General features: G+C 38.7%; 1 protein-coding gene across 2 annotated transcripts in view; it reads left to right on the forward strand.

Annotated features, from left to right (window-relative positions):
• Nucleotides 1-526: 526 nt before the first annotated feature.
• The window catches only part of CLYBL (citramalyl-CoA lyase), a gene marked incomplete at its 5' end in the record, with an annotated part of 182,351 nt that continues 163,421 nt past the window's right edge, over nt 527-19,456 (forward strand). Inside the window, one exon of one of the 2 annotated variants that reach the window (XM_081326965.1) lies at nt 527-591. In XM_081326965.1, coding sequence (XP_081183091.1) covers nt 527-591 — 65 coding nt within the window. The remainder of the gene's footprint in view (nt 592-19,456) is intronic. The other variant, XM_081326966.1, reaches the window with a different exon arrangement.

The raw sequence follows: 19,456 nt of genomic DNA on the forward strand, positions 1-19,456 counted from the left end.
CGGGCGTTACCGTGCATCTTCGTCACGGAATAAGGCCGATTTCTATTAAAACTTGCCCTCGATTCTTATTCTCCCGTGTACTCTCCTGCAATGCACGCTGTTGCAAGTTCACTTAGAGCAGGGGTAGGCAACCTCGGCTCTTTTATGACTCATGGACTTCAACTCCCAGAATTCCTGAGCCAGCATAGCTGGCTCAGGAATTCTGGGAGTTGAAGTCCATGAGTCATAAAAGAGCCGAGGTTGCCTACCCCTGACTTAGAGGAAACAATTTCCCTTTCGTTTAGCAAGGCCGCGTCACTGGCAAGCAGGGCAGCATCTGGCCCGCAGCTGTTCCTCAGCTTTCCGGCTTGGAAGATTCACGCGCAAACCAGCTTCCGGGTCACGCTTCCTTCCTTAGTTCCTCGAAGGGGAGGGGCAAAGAAAAGGGGCGGGATCTTCCGCGCGTGCGTGTCTCACAGGAGGCGGCAGAACTTCTCCACCAATAGGAGAGGGCGAGGGCGGGGCCAGGGCGAGGCGAAGGATGGGAATGATGGCGTCTGCGGGAATGGGACTACGGCGGCTCCTGGTGGCCGGTTCGAAAGTGAGCAGGAAGTGAGTGTCGCGATGGAGGGGATTGCGCGTGCGCTTTCCGAAAATGGCTCGGGCGATGGGGGGGGCTTTCTCCCCGTTGATCCTCTTTCTGTTGCCACTTCTTAAAGCCGTCTCCAAGGCTGCTGATTCCTGATGTTGCGGAGCGTGGAGCTGCTCGGGATAGTTTTGCTACCCCTTTAAATTGTGGCGGTGCCAACACCTTTAAGCCGGGTGGACTTCGACTCCCAGAATTCCCCAGCCAGCATGGCAGGGGTAGGCAACCTCGGCTCAGGAATTCTGGGAGTTGAAGTCCATGAGTCATAAAAGAGCCGAGGTTGCCTACCCCTGCAGCATGGGAATCGAAATCCATCCAACCTGAAGGTGCTGAGGCTGAGAAAAACTGAAATGTAGTAATTCGATCTTGACTGATTTTGCCATACCTAAGCAGCATCCAGTCTGGTTTGTCTTTGGAGGGGAAACCCATCTGGAAGCCTGTGGCCTTACAGGTTAGATTGGGAAGTTAAACAGGATCATCCTGGAAGAAGATAGTGGCGGATGACTTCCATACTGCTGCCAAGAAAACAGGATGGACAACAGTCCTTTCATGTTGCATATCCTCGAATCACCAAGGAACTGAGTTCAAGTAGTGAGACTTAACATCATTGTAGCGGAGATTATTTAAGACTGTGAACTGGTCCCTTTAGTTTTCTTGGGATTTTTTTTAATATTGTTTTTATTGTGCCTTGGAGTCAGTGTTCCTAGACAAGTCCTTGCAGTTTTTTTGGCAAGGTTTTCTGGAAGTGGTTTGTCATTGCCTCCTTCCTAGGACTGGGAGAGATTGGTTCAAGATCACCCATTTCGCTTTGTGCCCAAAGTGAGACCTGATTTCCCAAGTCCTAGCCTGGTACCTTAACCACTCTACCAGTCTGCCTCTGCAATTCTTGGGTTTGTAAATCCCATAGTCTTTGCAGAGTTTGATCTTAGCTTGAGGAAGGCGAGATGAAGAATGATGAGCTGTCAATACTTGCTTAGAAGTGAGGCCATGAATTCAGAATTCCACACTGATACACATCAGAGTAATACTAATAATAGTAATATAAATACATGCCACCTGATTCCCAATAACTGGGCACTTTACAATTGCTAAAACATTTTAAAACAGCAGCTGGGCATAAGTGACAGGGAATTTGTTCTAGGGAATAGAGAAGCAGAGATAGGCAGGTCTTAATAAATTCAAAGTGGCTTCCTTAGTGAGATAAGAGTTTCAACAAACTAAGGAGTGGCATCTGCACCCCTCTGTCCTTCCTGGTGTGTTAATGTGAGAAAGAGATTTTTTCCTCTACAAATGTCCTTCATTTAAATTAAGGCACTCAATATCATATTCATGAGCATGCTGGTTGGGGAATTCTGGAAGTTGAACTCTATACAGCTTAAAGTTGCCAAAGTTGAGAAACTTTGCAGTGAGGAATCCAGCTGCCTTGGAATCTGCTGTTGTTGAGCTTTTTTACACAAATTTGCTGATGTGACACCTGACTTCAGCCTTTTTGCAATGGAGACATTCTGCCTAGTGTCTGTCAGGCTAGTGCTTGCAGTTGGAAATAAGCACATTTTATAATTTGTGTTATAGGCAAAAATAATTGGTGGGGACAAAAAACATTTCAACTTTAGCCAAGTCTCTCTTTACCTTAATTAATGGACTGACACTGAAAAAACTTTTTATATTGATCACGTCTATTGGTTCCTTTTTCTGAACACTAGATGGAGCTAAGGTAACAAAGGCTGAAATATATTATGACCAGTTAATCAGAGTGGGGGGAAAAATTCTTGTCTTGCAACATTTTAGCAAACACAATTTTTAACAAATCTAAAATATAAATGACCAATACTATTGTATTTTTAAAAATGTTGCCAATTACCTTTTTAATATGTAAATTGATAATTTCTTGCTTTTTTGTTTTAATTGGAAAATTAATTGAAACATTTTATTCTAATTGGAAAAATGGAATCTTAATACATTCACCAAAAGTTATTTAAGAGTAAAATGTTGTTTCTATAAGATTTGAAACTTTTGAAGTTTTCATCTCAGATGCTCTTATCCATACTTGTGTGAAATGTTTTTTAATGTTTTGCTTTTGTATTATTCATATTGCTTTGCTTAAACTTTTAATTAAAATGCTTGTATTTGCTGGAAATGATAATGATACTTAGTCCACAGTTGCTAATTGGATTTTGGCATCACCCAAACATTAACACAAACCAAATTCAGTCTTTAAAAAAATGGTTTTACAGAATCAACTTAATTGTCAGTTTCTTAAGTAACTTGCTTGTTAATGAATTGGGACTGACTTGAACATAAAATCAGAAACAGTTTCTGCAATTTGCACTGAGTGCTAGAAGATATGTTGCTGATTGTTGGCTGTGACATAATATTGGAAAATGGTTGGAGGGGGAATACAGTACAATTATAAAATTATACTGTAAAATTTATGGGGTGGTACTCCAACTCCTGGCTTACCTGGACGAGGATGAGCGTGTTCTGTGGCTTGCAGTGTTGGGTATGCTAATTTAAGTGTTACAAACAGAGCACTGTTAGCTCCCTCATAAAGTTCTGAGGATTTTTACAGTGGATAATTCGATGGTTGAGGGTTGATGGAAAACCAGTTGTGTTTTAACACTAGAAAAATCTTTTCTTATGTTGTGAAAAGCTTTCCTTGAGATTGAAGATACTGACAGTTCTTTTGCTGCAAATTGAGAATTTATTTATTTATTGTTCTTTTTATACACAACTCAAGATGGTGAACATATTTAATATTCCTTCCTCCTTCTGTTTTCCCCACAACAACCCTGTGAGGTGACCTGGGCTGAGTTGGCTTTCATGCCTAAGGTAGGACCAGAGCAGGGCTTTTCAACCTGTTCACCCATTGTACCACTTTTAGGATATGGCAACATCCGAGTACCACTAGTTGCCTAGCAAGGTGTCAAAAACTTGATGACCCAAAAAAAAAGGAAAAAAGTGATGAAGTACAGGTAGTCCTCAACTTACAACAGTTCGCTTAGTGACTGTTCAAAGTTACAATGGAACTGAAAAAAGTGTCCCCCAAGCCACAGCCGAGCAAGATGCCTGCCCACCTGGCGGCGCTCTTCCTCCTCTCTGAGGTTTTCATTGTTGTGAGCATTTCTGTTGAGGATTGGGAGTGGGAGTGGGGTGGGGGGGGTGTTTGGTTTTTATTTCCCCCCCACTTGGTGGTTGCAGCAGGTTTTGGTCACTTCACATGACCCTGGGACACTGTGACCGTCATAAATATGAATCAGTTGCCAAGCATCTGAATGTAAATCACAAGACTCTGGAGATGCTGCAACATTCCAGCTGATCGGCGCTTCTTCTGGGCTCAGCAGAAGCACCAGGATCAGTGCCGAGCTCCAGTTGGAGCCTGGCGCTGATCCTGGCGCTTCCACTGAGCCCTGACAGCCCTGACGAAGTGCTGATCCCGGCTCTTCCGCTGAGCCCTGACAGCCCTGCAGCTCCAGCCATCTTTCGCTCAGGCTTGTGCGGTGCTGCCACCAGTTCAGCTCATTCCCCTCCCCGCTACCACTTTTCTAGGATGGTCGCGTACCACCTGCCAGGTGCCAATGTACCACAGGTCGTACCCGTACCACTGGTTGAAAAGCCCTGGACTAGAGCATATAAATTTAATAAATAAATAACCTCATCACCTCTCTGGTGCCTTAACCACTATACCCATTACAGGTAGTCTTTGGTTAAGGACTGCTCTCTTTAGCAACCATTGAACATTACGACCATGGTGTAAAAATAGGTCCTCACATTTAAAACCTTCACAATATCCTGTGGTCACTTGATTGTCATTTGTAAGTTTCATTTGCAAGCTGGCTTCTGAAAAGGAAAAGTCAATGGAAAACATGATGTCTTGCTTAATGACCATAGCAGAACTGATGTGAGTCCAGCACAGTTAAATGTTTTGCGTAATGACTCTGTTGTTTAGTGACAGATTTGCCAATCTCGATTGTGGTCATTAAGTGAAGACTACCTATATTCTGATAAGCAGATAATCTGCTTTTTCAATGATTCTCATTAAGTCTGATTCTGGAATTTATTCTCTGAATCATTCCTATAATGGTTGATGGGGGAGGTTAGTTAGAAACAAGGGATGAAGCATGGTTATGGCATCATGGAGCGAAACCTGTGCTTTGTGTCAGATCCTGGGATGAAAGTACATAGGCAGGCATGACATCTGTATCCCCAGGCCACTGTTTTGATATAATCAAAGTTTGCAGCAGATCGTTTGACTGGGGTGGGTGGGAGGTAAATCTGACCATTCCTCTCTCTCCCCTGGCCCCTCCCCCCATTAACCTTCTCCAACCTGGTGCTCTTCAGTTGAGAGTACATTATTGTTCTCATCATTTTCAGGACTAGAAACATGGTTATTTGGCAAATTCTACTGTTGAATCGCTGTCTCTCTCCTCCTAAGAAGCAGGAGAATGGAGTTAAGGGAAGCTTTTGTTGAACAAAAATAGGATACCACACAGCTGTATCTATGAGATTTATTTTCATGATCCTGGGAGGACTTTTTGAGATTTTTATTTCTGCTTTCTTTTTTATATGAACTGGTTATTATACAAATAAGTGTCTTGCTTCTTGGTAAAATGACTGGTCACTCTGAAGTCTCTTACACAATAAAAAACAAGTGAAGAAACTTGGGACGGGCTAATCCTGCTTTATAAAATATAGGATACCAACTGTAGTTAAACATTTAAGGGAGACATTTTATCCTGAGCTTTCAGGTGACCTAATTTCCCCTGGTACTGTACATTTAGTTTTTTACACCTGCGCCTAATTTGTAAAACAGACTTAATGAGAAACTTCAAATAGCTTAAACATCAATTACAATGATGGCAAGGTTTTAGAGGTCCAGTAATTTCTCCATGTTGGTCACTGAAACGTGATCTCAGCTGGATATAATTAAGGACAGATGTCATTCTAAGACTTGAAAATGAGGGCTTTACGGTTGATGCTAGCAATCTTCTAGGCTGGCGGTTCTTACTCTTTATTTCCTGTGCAAGAGTACAGTTATTAATTTCACTTAATGTGGATATAGTTTTAAAACAACAATACATCCGCATCTTCTCGGAAAGGTTTATAAAAGGTTTAGAATTGTTATTAATTCCCATTATTCACAGTGAATGTAAAAACATGATTTTATGGATTGTTGGAATGTCAAATAAAGTTACTGGGTGCAGTGCAGTGGTCCTCACCAGTGGTGGGATTCAAATATGTGAACAACCGATTCTCTGTGTGGATGCTGCTTCCGGAAGTCCGTTCTGGGCCTGGGCGACAAAGAATTAGCTACCGGTTCTGCTGAAGTGGTGCGAACTGGCTGAATCCCACCACTGTTCCTCACCAGTTATCAGTTCAAACTGGCATTCTTCAGGTTACTCAGTTGTTACCCAGAGTTCCGGGAAGAAAATGCTCAAGTGGCAGATATATCCTCTTTTAAGTACATTTTATGCACATTTATGACCCCTTTGTGCTAGTACTGATGATGTTACCTAGTTGGGTAATGAAACATCTGCAAGAAAACAAGCAAGCTCAGAGAGTACCAAGGACCCCTCATCAGGCTTTGTTTTGCATGAAATGCATGTCTAACCTTGAAACTCTCAGCTTCTGTGTTCGACAGACATATAATTTTAGTCTTCATGAGTTGTCAGTCTAAACTTAATAATCCGGTGGCAGTGTGCAACAGAGCAGAATAATCAGTTATAAAAAAATTCCCATATTTGCTGTTTAATCCAGTTATTCATAACATACCCATATTGATTTTTTGTGACTTCATCTGTGAAGTCTGCATGCCTAGAGTTAACAGCCCAAAATTAAATAGTTAACAAAATACATTCAAATGTGACTTTCTATTGTGTAATGTTCATGCAAAGTGCACCCAGGTTTTGGATGTACACAGTATTAGGAAACCGAAAAATATATATTAGACACAGCTTTCAGATTTGTAATTTTCCAGAAACTTTCCTGTTTCTAAAGTAAGAGCAAATATGAGAATTTCAAAATTTCCCTCAGTATTTTTTTATTTTTTTTAAAAAAGGAATGGGAATATTTCTGCATCAGTAACCTTATAAAGGTAAAGGTAAAGGTTCCCCCGCACATGCGTTTCCGACTCTAGGGGCCGGTGCTCATCTCCGTTTCAAAGCCGAAGAGCCAGCGCTTGTCCGAGGACGTCTCCGTGGTCATGTGGCCGGCATGACTAGACGCCAAAGGCGCACGGAACGCTGTTACCTTCCCACCGTAGTGGTCCCTATTTTTCTACTTGCATTTTTTACGTCCTTTCGAACTGCTAGGTTGGCAGAAGCTGGGATGAGTAACAGGCGCTCACTCTGCTACGCGGCACTCGGGATTCGACCCACCAAACTGCCGACCTTCTGATCGACAAGCTCAGCGTCCTAACCCACTGAGCCACCGCGTCCCTAGTAACCTTATAGTTAGGAATAACTATATGGTGCAGAGGCTAGTGGCCTTGAATTCTAGTCCTCCCTTGGACCTGAAAATTGGCTGATGACTTTGGGCCAGTTATTCTTATTGTTGGAAAATACATTTGAAATACATTCAAATGTGACTTTCTATTGTGTAATGTTCATGCAAAGTGCACCCAGGTTTTGGATGTACACAGTATTAGGAAACCGAAAAATATATATTAGACACAGCTTTCAGATTTGTAATTTTCCAGAAACTTTCCTGTTTCTAAAGTAAGAGCAAATATGAGAATTTCAAAATTTCCCTCAGTATTTTTTTATTTTTTTAAAAAAAGGAATGGGAATATTTCTGCATCAGTAACCTTATAAAGGTAAAGGTAAAGGTTCCCCCGCACATGCGTTTCCGACTCTAGGGGCCGGTGCTCATCTCCGTTTCAAAGCCGAAGAGCCAGCGCTTGTCCGAGGACGTCTCCGTGGTCATGTGGCCGGCATGACTAGACGCCAAAGGCGCACGGAACGCTGTTACCTTCCCACCATAGTGGTCCCTATTTTTCTACTTGCATTTTTTACGTCCTTTCGAACTGCTAGGTTGGCAGAAGCTGGGATGAGTAACAGGCGCTCACTCTGCTACGCGGCACTCGGGATTCGACCCACCAAACTGCCGACCTTCTGATCGACAAGCTCAGCGTCCTAACCCACTGAGCCACCGCGTCCCTAGTAACCTTATAGTTAGGAATAACTATATGGTGCAGAGGCTAGTGGCCTTGAATTCTAGTCCTCCCTTGGACCTGAAAATTGGCTGATGACTTTGGGCCAGTTATTCTTATTGTTGGAAAAAAAGAGGCTGGAGCATTCTCTATGTTGCCTTGAGAAGTACAAATAAAGGTAGGATATCAATGTAACAATACATTAGAAAATAAAACTATTGAGATAACTTTAACAATTTGTTTGTTGCCTGTGCAAAATGTTTTGCTTGTTTCCATCCCAAACCACACTCAAATATTTTAGAGAGGTTGGATTTGTTTCTCTAAGATTGTGTGGTCAGAGGATCCCTGGGGGGATCCTTGAAGACACTTTCTGGGATCCATAAAACTCAAGTTATTTGCCCACCTGTGTTGAAAATTAATATTACATCCTATCAAACAGTTATGAGAAGCAGTTGTTGCAGCAAATGTCTTCATTTTATTTTTTTAATAAGATAAATATAGATACATATAACCAGTATTTAAAAAAACTTTTTGGGGGTCCTCCATAATTTTTAAAAGTGGAAAGGGGTCCTGAGACAGCAAGGTTTAAGAAAATGTACAGGCTAAGCCTTCTTCTGTTCTAGGCAACAGCATGAATACCGGCAAAGAGAATTGTTGCTATATGAAACAGTCGTTGCGTAAATCTTTGTCTAGTGCCACCTTTAAAGGTAGTCCTCGACTTGTGACTGAAATGGACTTGTCCTGAGTTGTGATGGTCATGTGACCAACCCAATTTTACAACCTTTTTGTAGTGGTCATTAAATAACTGCCATGATTGTTTCGTGCAGGGCTTTTCAACCAGTGGTACGGGTACCACCTGTGGTACATTGGCACCTGGCAGGTGGTACGCGACCATCCTAGAAGAATGGTAGTGGGGAAGGGGAATGAGCAGCACCGCACAAGCCTGAGTGAGAGATGGCTGGAACTGCAGGGCTGTCAGGGCTCAGCAGAAGCGCCAGGATCAGTGCCAGGCTCCAGCTGGAGCTCAACGCTGATCCTGGCGCTTCTGCTGAGCCCAGAAGAAGCGCCGATCAGCTGGAATGTTGCAGCATTTCCAGGGTCTTGTGATTTACATTCAGATGCTTGGCAACTGATTCATATTTATGACGGTCACAGTGTCCCACGGTCATGTGAAGTGACCAAAACCTGCTGCAACCACCTAGCAGGGGGGGGGAGAATAAAAACCAAACACCCACCCCACCCCATCCCCACTTCCAATCCTCAACAGAAATGCTCACAACAATGAAAACCTCGGAGAAGAAGAAGAACGCCGCTGGGTGGGCAGGCAGGTGTCTTGCTCGGCTGTGGCTTGGGGGGCACTTTTTTCAGTGCCATTGTAACTTCGAACAGTCACCAAGCAAACTGTTGTAAGTCAAGGATTACCTGTACTTCATCACTTTTTTCCCTTTTTTTTTTTTGGTCATCAAGTTTTTGACACCTTGCTAGGCAGCTGGTGGTACTCGGATGTTGCCATATCCTAAAAGTGGTAACAATGGGTGAAAAGGTTGAAAAGCCCTGGTTTAGTGAATACTACACCACAGTTCTGAAGAAAAACCATTGTTCACTATGGGGCAGTTTTCAGCAAAAAAAGTCACAAATCCCCCGTGACTGCAGGATGTTCCAGCGAGCCATAAATGCAGGTCAGTTCCTAAGCGTCCAAAATACAGTCAAATGACTTGGAGGGGAAGAGCAGCCATCAGAATTTTGGAACCAGGTCGTAAGTACCTTTTGGGGTTCTAAGTTCAAACGATTGCTAAGTGATTGGTTTTAAGTCAAGGATGTTCTATACCCAAAACAGCAAATCTGAAGAATGGCAGGGCTTTATGCATGTAGTTTCTGGCTGTACATATTCACAACACACTCAGTGTGCCATGTTGGGACATGAATATTTAAAGAGTAACTGAATTTTCATAATGGAGTCAAGCCTGAAGCTGGTGTGTTGTTTGAAAAACAAAGGACCGGGCATTTTAATTTTAACTGGAAAAACTGTATAGTTAAAGTATCCCACAAAGGTCAGCCATGTCATCTGAATACCGAATGGAATGATGATGATTGTGTAATTGTATAATTACTTTCTGAGAATGCTTTTACTCTTTTGAACAATCAGAGTCTTGTGCAGTCTTATTCGTTATTATGGATCTAAATAAGGTTGAATTGGTAAACTAAATAATTGCTTATTGACTAAATCATGGCTTATCCGGTTCTTTGCCCTTATGAAGTTATATTGATTATTAGTGAATGTAATTTTTTTTAAAAAAATGTAGTTCAATCTTTTGATAGATACTTTCAGGGTTAGGATTAGGGTTAGGTCATCCAACTGGTTTTCATGCCTAAGGTAAGACTGGTTTACCATATACCAAATCAGCTCTTTTGTTCAGTTTTCCAAAATGTATCTTCCAAATTGTATTGGCTTCATTCTCTTTTCCTTTCCTTTGGTTCCTGCACCCAACACTCTTAATAAATATAAATGTCTCTGTTTACAGCTTAATGTTCATGCGTGCAATTATATATGAATAGTTTGATAGATATATTCCTATGCATAGTTGGAATTGTTAAGTATCCACAAAGCTTGGTTTCTCTTTTATGCTCAGCACTTGTAATGAGAAATCATTTACTATAGGTGAATATAATGCAAACTGGGAAGCATATTCCCTGTATCTATAATTCATTTATCAACTACTGCTTCCTTCCTACAACCAGCTCTGTATGCGAAGACTTTAGATCATCATTCCAAATGTTTGGCTGTGTTTGCTTTTAGAGTCAAAGTGATGCTTGGAATTGCAATACCAAAATGTTTTTCTTCCAGTAGGATATGCATAGAGACTTTTCAGCCTGAACATCTTCCCATAGCTGGCCTTTGGCCTCTCAAATAAATATGAACTTTTCCAATTGAATTTGACTCCTGGGAATACTGTATGGTGGACAATTTATAGGTAGCAAAGTGTGTGTGGGGGTGTGGGGGTTACCCTTGCTTTACCATTTTTCAGAATGCTTTAAATAATAACCAAAGCTCTACCCAAGTACTTGACCGTCTACATCCTGAAATGTTTAACGAAGTAGTTACTTTGCAGTAAGCCCAAAGGTGGTTTGTTTAATTCTGGCCTAGAATGTTGTGCCAGTCATGGTTTATCCTTTGGCATAATGTTGCATAATGTCAACTTCAGTGGTTTTTTGCTGTTTTTATTATTCTCCTTCTGTAGGCATCATTTATGTAGAGTACACGAATCTTTTATGATGTACAGTATATAGAAAACATGCACGTATAATTTGGCTTGTATTTCAAATGTTTTAACATTTCTCCATAGTGCAGTACATAATTGCTGTATTTTATATACCAGAACCTCATATATTAAGCTAGAGGTCTAATAATATTATGCTCTAGGCATCCAGACAAAGAAAGCAAGAAAGAAATGTAATCTTGAGAGGGATTTGAAACGTACTGTTTCTGCTTTACTTCCATCTGGAATATAAAAATATTCCTTTCTCTGTAAGACTTTTGTGCAAAAACAGAAGCCTCTTTTTTAAGTTGAAAGTTATTAGAGGTCTTTTGATGTGCTCTGTGTGAATACACATGTATGCTCACATGAATGTATTTTTTAGAAAAGTACCTGTTTGGTTCACCCTTAATAGCAAAATCTGAGCTCTTTTCTATACCCCAGACTGCAAATCTGAAGACTGGCATAGCATTATGCATGTAGTTTCTGGTGGCTTTACTTATTCAGAAGAAAAATCAAAGGATTTCTGAATAATGGCATTTAAAATTAAAGTGCCCAGGAGCATTTTTATATATTTTTTTTCTTACTTTTTAAAGGTAGCAAGAAAGAGCTGTTCATTCTGTTGTTTGTGTGCTGTGCTGTCGCCTAATTATCCATTTCTTCCCAGAAAAGGTTTCATAGACTTGCTGCCTTTGGTGAGGTCTATGGATGCTATTCTTTCATGATAAGTTAACAGGCCTGAACTTTCCATACAGGATTGAGACGATCATCGGCCTTTGCAGTAGGAAAGGCCTGTCCAATTACTAAGTGTCATTAATAGACTTTGATACCGAGTAGGTAGCATTAGAATGGACACAAAAGTCTGGCCAGCCAGAGTCATTTTCCAGAGGTATGAATAAAACAAGCCTGCATCGTAATGTTGGGAGCAGTTGTATCCATAGTGCAACCTTTTCTGTCTATCATTGAAAGTTGAAAGCTTGAAACGGTTGGATGCTGATCATCACACCCTTTGTGTCATCTGAAACCCAGTGCCATTTAAATTCATTGGGAGTCTTGCTGCTAGACAGTGCACCGATACTGCAAAGCTTGGCTATACAGAGTACATTTTTAATAGTCAATGGAAATGCCAACTTGCACCCCATTCACAACAAACATGAAAGTCTAAAATGTGATGCCAACCCCTAATTGGCAAGAAGTTCAATATGCTTAAGTGGCCTTTGTTTCTCTTATTTGCTTTTGGAAAAACATAGGCCTAATAAGGAGAGGTGTAAACCACTGTGATTTTCTTACAGAACATTAAACCTCTTCCCCATCCATACATTCACTGGTAGTTGAGTTCTTTGAGAATATTTTGTCTTTTGAAGTTCAGATATATCCAAAAAATATTCTGCTGGGGAAAAAACAGCAATGCAAGAGACTGATTACCACTAATTACCACAAAGCAATAATTCTGTGGGACTTAATTTGGTATTAAGCTAAAGAAGATGGAGGTAATGTTGATTATATGATCCATTTATGAAAAAAAATGGTTTTCAGAATTATATTCCTTTCAAGTTAGGTAAAAATGGAAATTCAGTAGTGTGGTCCTATCAATAAACATGGTGCCTATATAGTCCTTGCATTTAAAAAGCCACTTTCATTTTCCAAGCCTCACTTTCTTCTTTAGCAGTCTTGAAAAGAGACAGTTTGGGATTTAGTAAATCAAGAATTTGTGTTTGGTATAGCATTTGGTGTTGTGTTTGGTGTAGTGGTTAAGACATCAGGTTAAAGGTTTATATTTAAACCATCATAATAAAAAATGGTTTATATTCCAAAATTGCAATTGACTCCTCTGCATTGTCAGCTACTTGTGAAACTGCCTTGGTAGTTTGGTAACTTTCTACACATATTTGCATCTCTGAAGTAGTTTTCTACACATATTTGCATCTGTGAAGTAGTTTTTTTTAACATCCTTGGAGCATGGGTGATATATGAACCAATGGATTTTATTTAAAGATTTTCCAAATATATCTCTAATAATTTATTCCTCTATCTTCTTAACTCCCTCTTTAGTCAAAGAGCAGTTTTTTTGTAAGTCACTTAAGAATTGCTGGGCAATCAGGAATCATAAAAATCAGGAAGTTTTAGCTTCTCAACACAATTGAAAGAAGAGCTCCAAGAAAATCTGCAACTTTTAAAAGGACAAGCTTCGGACTTTTTCCTCATGGACATTAACAAGGTTAAAAAATCCTTGAGAAAAAGAGAAGCTTATAACTACTTGACAAATATTGCAGAGAAGAAAAATATTTTATTCCGTGAAGACAATCTGGAAGAAGTGACTTAGGATGGATTTTTATAGGTCTGATATTTGTAATTGAAAGAAAGCCTTAATCTAAAGTTTGAAAATATATATTTTTTCAGTGGTGGGATTCAGCAGGTTCACACCACTTCGGCAGAACCGGTACCTAATTTGTTGTTGATTTTCCAAGCCTCACTTTCTTCTTTAGCAGTTGTTGCCCAGGCCCAGAATGGACTTCCGGAAACGGCATCCACACACAGAACCAGTTGCTCACATATTTGAATCCCACCACTGATATTTTTCCTTTATATATAATGTTTAAATAATCCCTAAAGTTTGTAAAATATTATTGAAAGTGTATTTGAAAGTATCTACATTAGGAGAAAGTTAAAGAAAAAGATCTATTGGCTTAAAGAAAACTTTAGAGTTTTAAAAGGGATGTATACAAGAAGGTGAGGGTAATTTGGAGGGAATGATCTAAATTTAATGAGTTAATTAGAGTAAGTTGGAATTTTATTGGTCTGAAAGTGAACTTTAAATTATGTATGTTAAGAGGAAGTTTTTAAAAAGATGTATTTAGAATGTTTTGATTTTACAAATGTTTTTAAAGAAAAGTTTAGTGTTTTAAAATGGATGGGGGGGAAGTATTTTTCCCTTTAAGGTTAAAGAATCTGGAAGAATACAGTGAATTTTGTTAATATAAATGGTGATTGCTTATAAAGATTATTAAGTACAAATAGAAATATATATTATTTCCACAGCAAGGAAGATAAAGCAGACATGGTTAAATTTATTGTTTTATTCAAAGAGGAGAATATATTTAATTATGTTTTTATTTGCGTATCACTTCTGGATTTTGTGCTTGTGATGAAAAAAAATGAAACTTTGACTTTGGTTTTACCGATTAGATAGATTTGTTGTTATAGAAATGACTAGTTATATACTAATGTTTAAAAGTAAAAAGTTGAAGCTGTAATGTTATCTTGCACTGTGCTAAAAAGAGTTGGAAGTCAACACTTTTTTCTTTCTTCTCTTGTACCTCATATTTTCTTTCGCCCTCTCTTTTTCCTTAATTTCCTATTTTTATTTTTATTTGTATTTTATACATTGATAAAACAATAAAAGTTAAAAAAAAGATATCAGGTTAGAAACCTGGCAACCATGAGGGCCTTGGGCACAAAGCCAGCTGGGTGACTTTGGGCCAATCAATTTCTCTCAGCCCTAGGAAGGAGGCAATGGCAAATCACTTCTGAAAAACCTTGCCAAGAAAACTGCAGGACTTTCCAGGGAGTCCTTGAGAATTAAAGTCAATTGAATAGAAGAAAAAATAAAATAAAAACTAAGAATACATTTTGAAATTCTTCATATAGTTTTTAAAAATAAGGATGAAATAGAGAAAGTTACCAAATTATAGTAAATGACTATATGACTGAATTTTGCAAGATTGAACATGAAACATCGAGTTGCTTTTTCATACCTATCCTTAGGCAACCTTGAATAAGCTTTCCAGTCTGACGCATTTTAGATGTGTGGACTTAAATTCCCATAATTCTTAGAAAGCATAAGCAAAAGACTTCTTGATTAGCATTTGCCTAAGATGCATATATTGTTCTAGTTCATATATTGGCACATATAAATTTTATCCAGACTCAATAGTCTACTGATACTATGTGTGATCTGATTCTTTACACACACACACACCACAATTAACATAGTTTATGCTGACTTCCTAGGCAATTGTGATTAGGTTGCACATTATGTCTGTTCTTGGATCTGTATATAATTGATCGTCGTTTTGACAAAAAATACTATAATAAAGTACTTTTTCAAAGAAGCCTTTAGAAAGTCTGCTAGTAATTGCACCGTGTGCCAGATTTTAATTACTGTTGGCATTTCTGTGTGTATTGCTGGCAATGGAACCCGTCTTACTGAAAAAAGGCATAAATTTTGACACTGGCAATATGGGAGCTCAGCGTAAGAGACTGTAAGCCGGGTACTGTTCTGCTTTAATGTACCGATTAAAATATTCAGTGTTAAGTGCAAAACTGTGCTAATCTCAGGCTTCAGTTGTGTAATGATTCAGATTGTTAGAAAGCAGCATATGTAATAGCTTCAAATAAGGATTTTAAGAGGAGAAAAATAGGATGCTACATCGTAAGAAATATGGTTGGCATCTACCAGGTTTTCCATTAAGTTCCAGGTCACAGACAAATAAAGGAAGCATGTTAAGGGAGGGGGGAAAATCCCCTTTTAAAAAATAATTAGGGAGATGTCTGTTTTGTTCACCAGATGGAAAATCAGTACTTGTGGGTGGTCTGTGCTGGATGGGGCATCTCACAATTGGCAGAAGTATGCCTTTAACTTTTAAAGTCCTGGGACAAAATGGAAAAGTAATTGACTGTTGAAAACACCCCTTTTCTGGATACATTTCAGTCTTTTTGTACTTCAAGGCTGGTAGAGTTTCTGTCATTTCTCATATGAATTCCCTGACTTCCAGTTCTTTCATTCACGCCTGGCTTTTATTTCTTGGGATTGATTAGGAAGCAGTTTGGCTCAAGTCTTTGAGATCCAAAGCTTTATAATGGCTGCCCACACATGCATTTTTGGGCCTCTTTGAAGCAGTTTTACAAGTCTCCATTCTAGGCTGCACTTTGCAAACTTTATAAACTAAAGGACTTTTCTCAAACACAAATGTTACCAGGTATTTCAGAAGGCATCACTTGTCTTTCATTCTTATGAGGAATAAAACAATATTTAAATAGATATATTCAATATATAAAAATAATTATAAAATTATGTAAATAGACCTGTGTTTGTCAAAATTTAGAATAAAGGTAGGGATTACAGTGGGTTTTAAAGCTGTGCTTGTTTAATGAAAAGCTTCTATATATATGAGTTTTGTACATTTGTAATATTGGCTATTCAACGACTCTCTAAAAGAATGCAAATGACCAGCTGTCTGCAAGGAGTATAAATGTTTCCATTCCCCACTATCCAGTCAGAGCTGAAGAAGCTTCTTGGATGAGAAGTGAAACATCTTCAAAGAAAAAACAAGAAAGTCCACTTGCCTCATGAAAAAAGCTTCTTTGAGACATAGCATTTTCTTAAACATCTAGAAACAATTATAGGCTGCACGGGTTTGTTAAAAACAGATCAGGCAGGCCAAACCAATCTTATTTCATTCTTTGACAAAATGACTACATTAGTAGACTGGCAAAATGCTGCGGACATAGTATATTTAGATTTCAGTAAGGCATTCAACAAAGTAGACCACAACCTACTTCTTGGTAAGCTAGAAAAATGTGGGATAGGCAGCATCATCACAAGATGGATTTGTAACTGGCTGACAAACCATACTCAGTGAGTACTCCTTAATGGTACTACATCTACATGGAGAGAAGTAAGCAGTGGGGTACCACAAGGCCCCGTCTTAGGCCCAGAACTCTTCAATATCTTCATAATTGACTTAGATGAGGGAATAGAAGGGGAACTCATCAAATTTGCAGATGACGCTAAGCTGGCAGGAAAAGCCAACACCCCAGAAGACCTCAAGATCCAAAAAGATCTTGAGAGACTTGAACAATGGGCCCTATCCAACAACATGAAATTTAATGTAGAAAAAAGCAAGATTTTATACATAGGAAAAAATAAAGGTAGTACAGGTTAGGTGAAACCTGGCTCAAAAACAGTAACTGTGTGAGGGACCTTGGAGTCCTAGTGGATGATCACTTAAATATGAACCAGCAGAGTGCGGCCATCACCAAAAAAGCTAATACAATCCTTGGTTGAATAAAGAGAAACACAGAATCAAAATCGTGTGAAATATTAATACCACTTTATAAAACCTTGACCAGGGGGTTGGACTAGAAGACCTCCAAGGTCCTTCCCAGCTCTATACTGACTTAAATGTTTGTGATGTTCCTTTAGTATTACTAAAGATTACTAAGATATCCGTGGCCGAGCACAACTGATGCTGAAACCATGGTTTTTTGGCATTGCCTTTTCTTAAGTTTTTTTTTTACTTCCCACACTGGTTCACGACTCTGGAATTTTTAGATGATTTCCATCTAAGAACTAACTGGTTAACCCAGCTTAATTTCTGAGATACAATAAGCTTAGGTCAGGCATGTCAAACTTGCAACGTCACGTGATGTTGCACGACGTATTGCGACTTTTTCTCCATTGCTGGCAATGGGGAGGGCGTGGTTTTGTTGTGATGCATCCGGCCCGCAGACCGGCTGTTTGACATGCCTGGCTTAGGTCATGTTGGTGCTGCCATCTGCTAAGACATAAATATGTGCATATCCCTACACTGTTGACATCTTTGAGTGAAAGCCACCCCTTGCACCCAGGTAAACTTGGAGTCTCCAAATCTAGAGGTATTGGACGAAGGACTCCTGGAATCTTTTGTAATCTTTGGCCCATAATCTGAAGATGTCTTTATTGCCTTAGTTGGAGAAAGCTAGTTTAACTTTTTCTATCATGAAACAGACCAAGGATTAGCTTATAAGGTAGGTGTCAATATATTTGCTTATGGCCATTGTATTTAATATAGTCATTGAAATTTGAATTTTTTATCAAAATTAGGCTGTGCTGAAATACTTTGGCAATAAAATTAAATAAAATGTTTAATTTGCTATTCTGTGTCATTCTAAAAATGTAATTGGTCTTATTACCAAATAAAAATAACCAGTAACAAAAATACTAGGGAAATTATTTCTGTTATGTGGAAGAAAAATGTTAATTAACAAAGCATTCATAAGTGTTCTTAGGTTTAGGGTTAAATTATTTGCACCAATTGCAAGTCATAATATTTTTGCTAGATATAGCTAATATCTTTCAAGATCTACCCTAATATTTTTAAGGAAATCATGCAATGGAGAAGGGAAGAGATTTGCAAATTGGTAGCTGACTCATATTTAACTTTTGATCCTTATTTATGTATTTGTAGTTACTAAAGGTTTTTTGTATTAATATATACAAAAACTTCATTTTTAATTTTTTGCCAAAGCACTATGTATTAAAAAATAAAAATATTTCTCTTTGAACTGAAGCTTCAAATCAAGAAAGAATATAATGTAGTATCCAGGTCAAGGAGCAATATTTCTGATTCCTTCCATCTCAGCTACATTTATTAAAAACGCAATTATTTGATGGTTCCATATTCTCTCACTCTTTCCCTGTTTTCTCCCCTTCCATTCCCCCTCCCAATATCACAGATGCTTCACAGTCTGTCCTCCTTCCTTCTGGGCACAGCATACGGATTTTTTCAAAATAAAACTCAATTTTTTGATGTGTGTGTTGTACTATTAAAAGCATAATTTAGACACTCATGATGGTTCACTACCAGCAAAAGACAATGGTGTGCTTGGAAGTAACCAAGACTGTGAAAATGTTATTCAACAACTTTTACAAGACACTGAACAATATATATATATATATTAAGTGCTTTTTTAAAAAAAAAATAAGCTACTCTGGATTTACTGTTACATTATTTCCCCCCCCACACACAAAAAAGTAGGTATGAATGTAGTTAAATGAAAATAGAAATCAGATTTAATTGGAAATCTGTGGGTCTCTGTGCCCTCTTAGAAGCTTGGGAGAAGGAAAACCAGTAAAATGTAAAGACATATGACATAAAATGCACAATAATTCTTAGAAAAAAAATAGGCTATAGGTCAAAAACGGAAGAAAATGGAATAGCAAGAAATACTGAACTAATTGGTTCAGACTCATTCTGGTGGTGGAACCTATTTCTTGTGCACACCATCTTTGTGTTGTCTTTTTAATTCCTTTCTCTGTATACTGTTTTCAGTAAGTCAGGAAGTCTTCAATTAATGGTCCTCTGTTACATCTCCACTGAAAAACTATGTGATCAGATTTAGGACAGGGAGGATCCTAAATCACAATTGGATTTTTGACTTGTTCCAAGTATGATAAGAGAAATGTAAGCAAGCCACATAATGTTTTAATAGACTATGAAAATTACTGACCCTTTTGTTCTGTGTTTTAAAATAGACCTTGGAGGTGTTCTAATCCAACCCTATCATCAAAGCAGATCAATCTAGACAAATTTGCTTGAAAATCTGGAATGATATAACAGCCAGACTCTAGGCTGTTCTACTGCTTAACAACATTTATGTTCAGGATAT

The sequence above is a fragment of the Vipera berus genome (genome assembly GCF_964194415.1).
Source record: "Vipera berus genome assembly, chromosome: 4".
Taxonomy (NCBI): Eukaryota; Metazoa; Chordata; class Lepidosauria; order Squamata; family Viperidae; genus Vipera; species Vipera berus.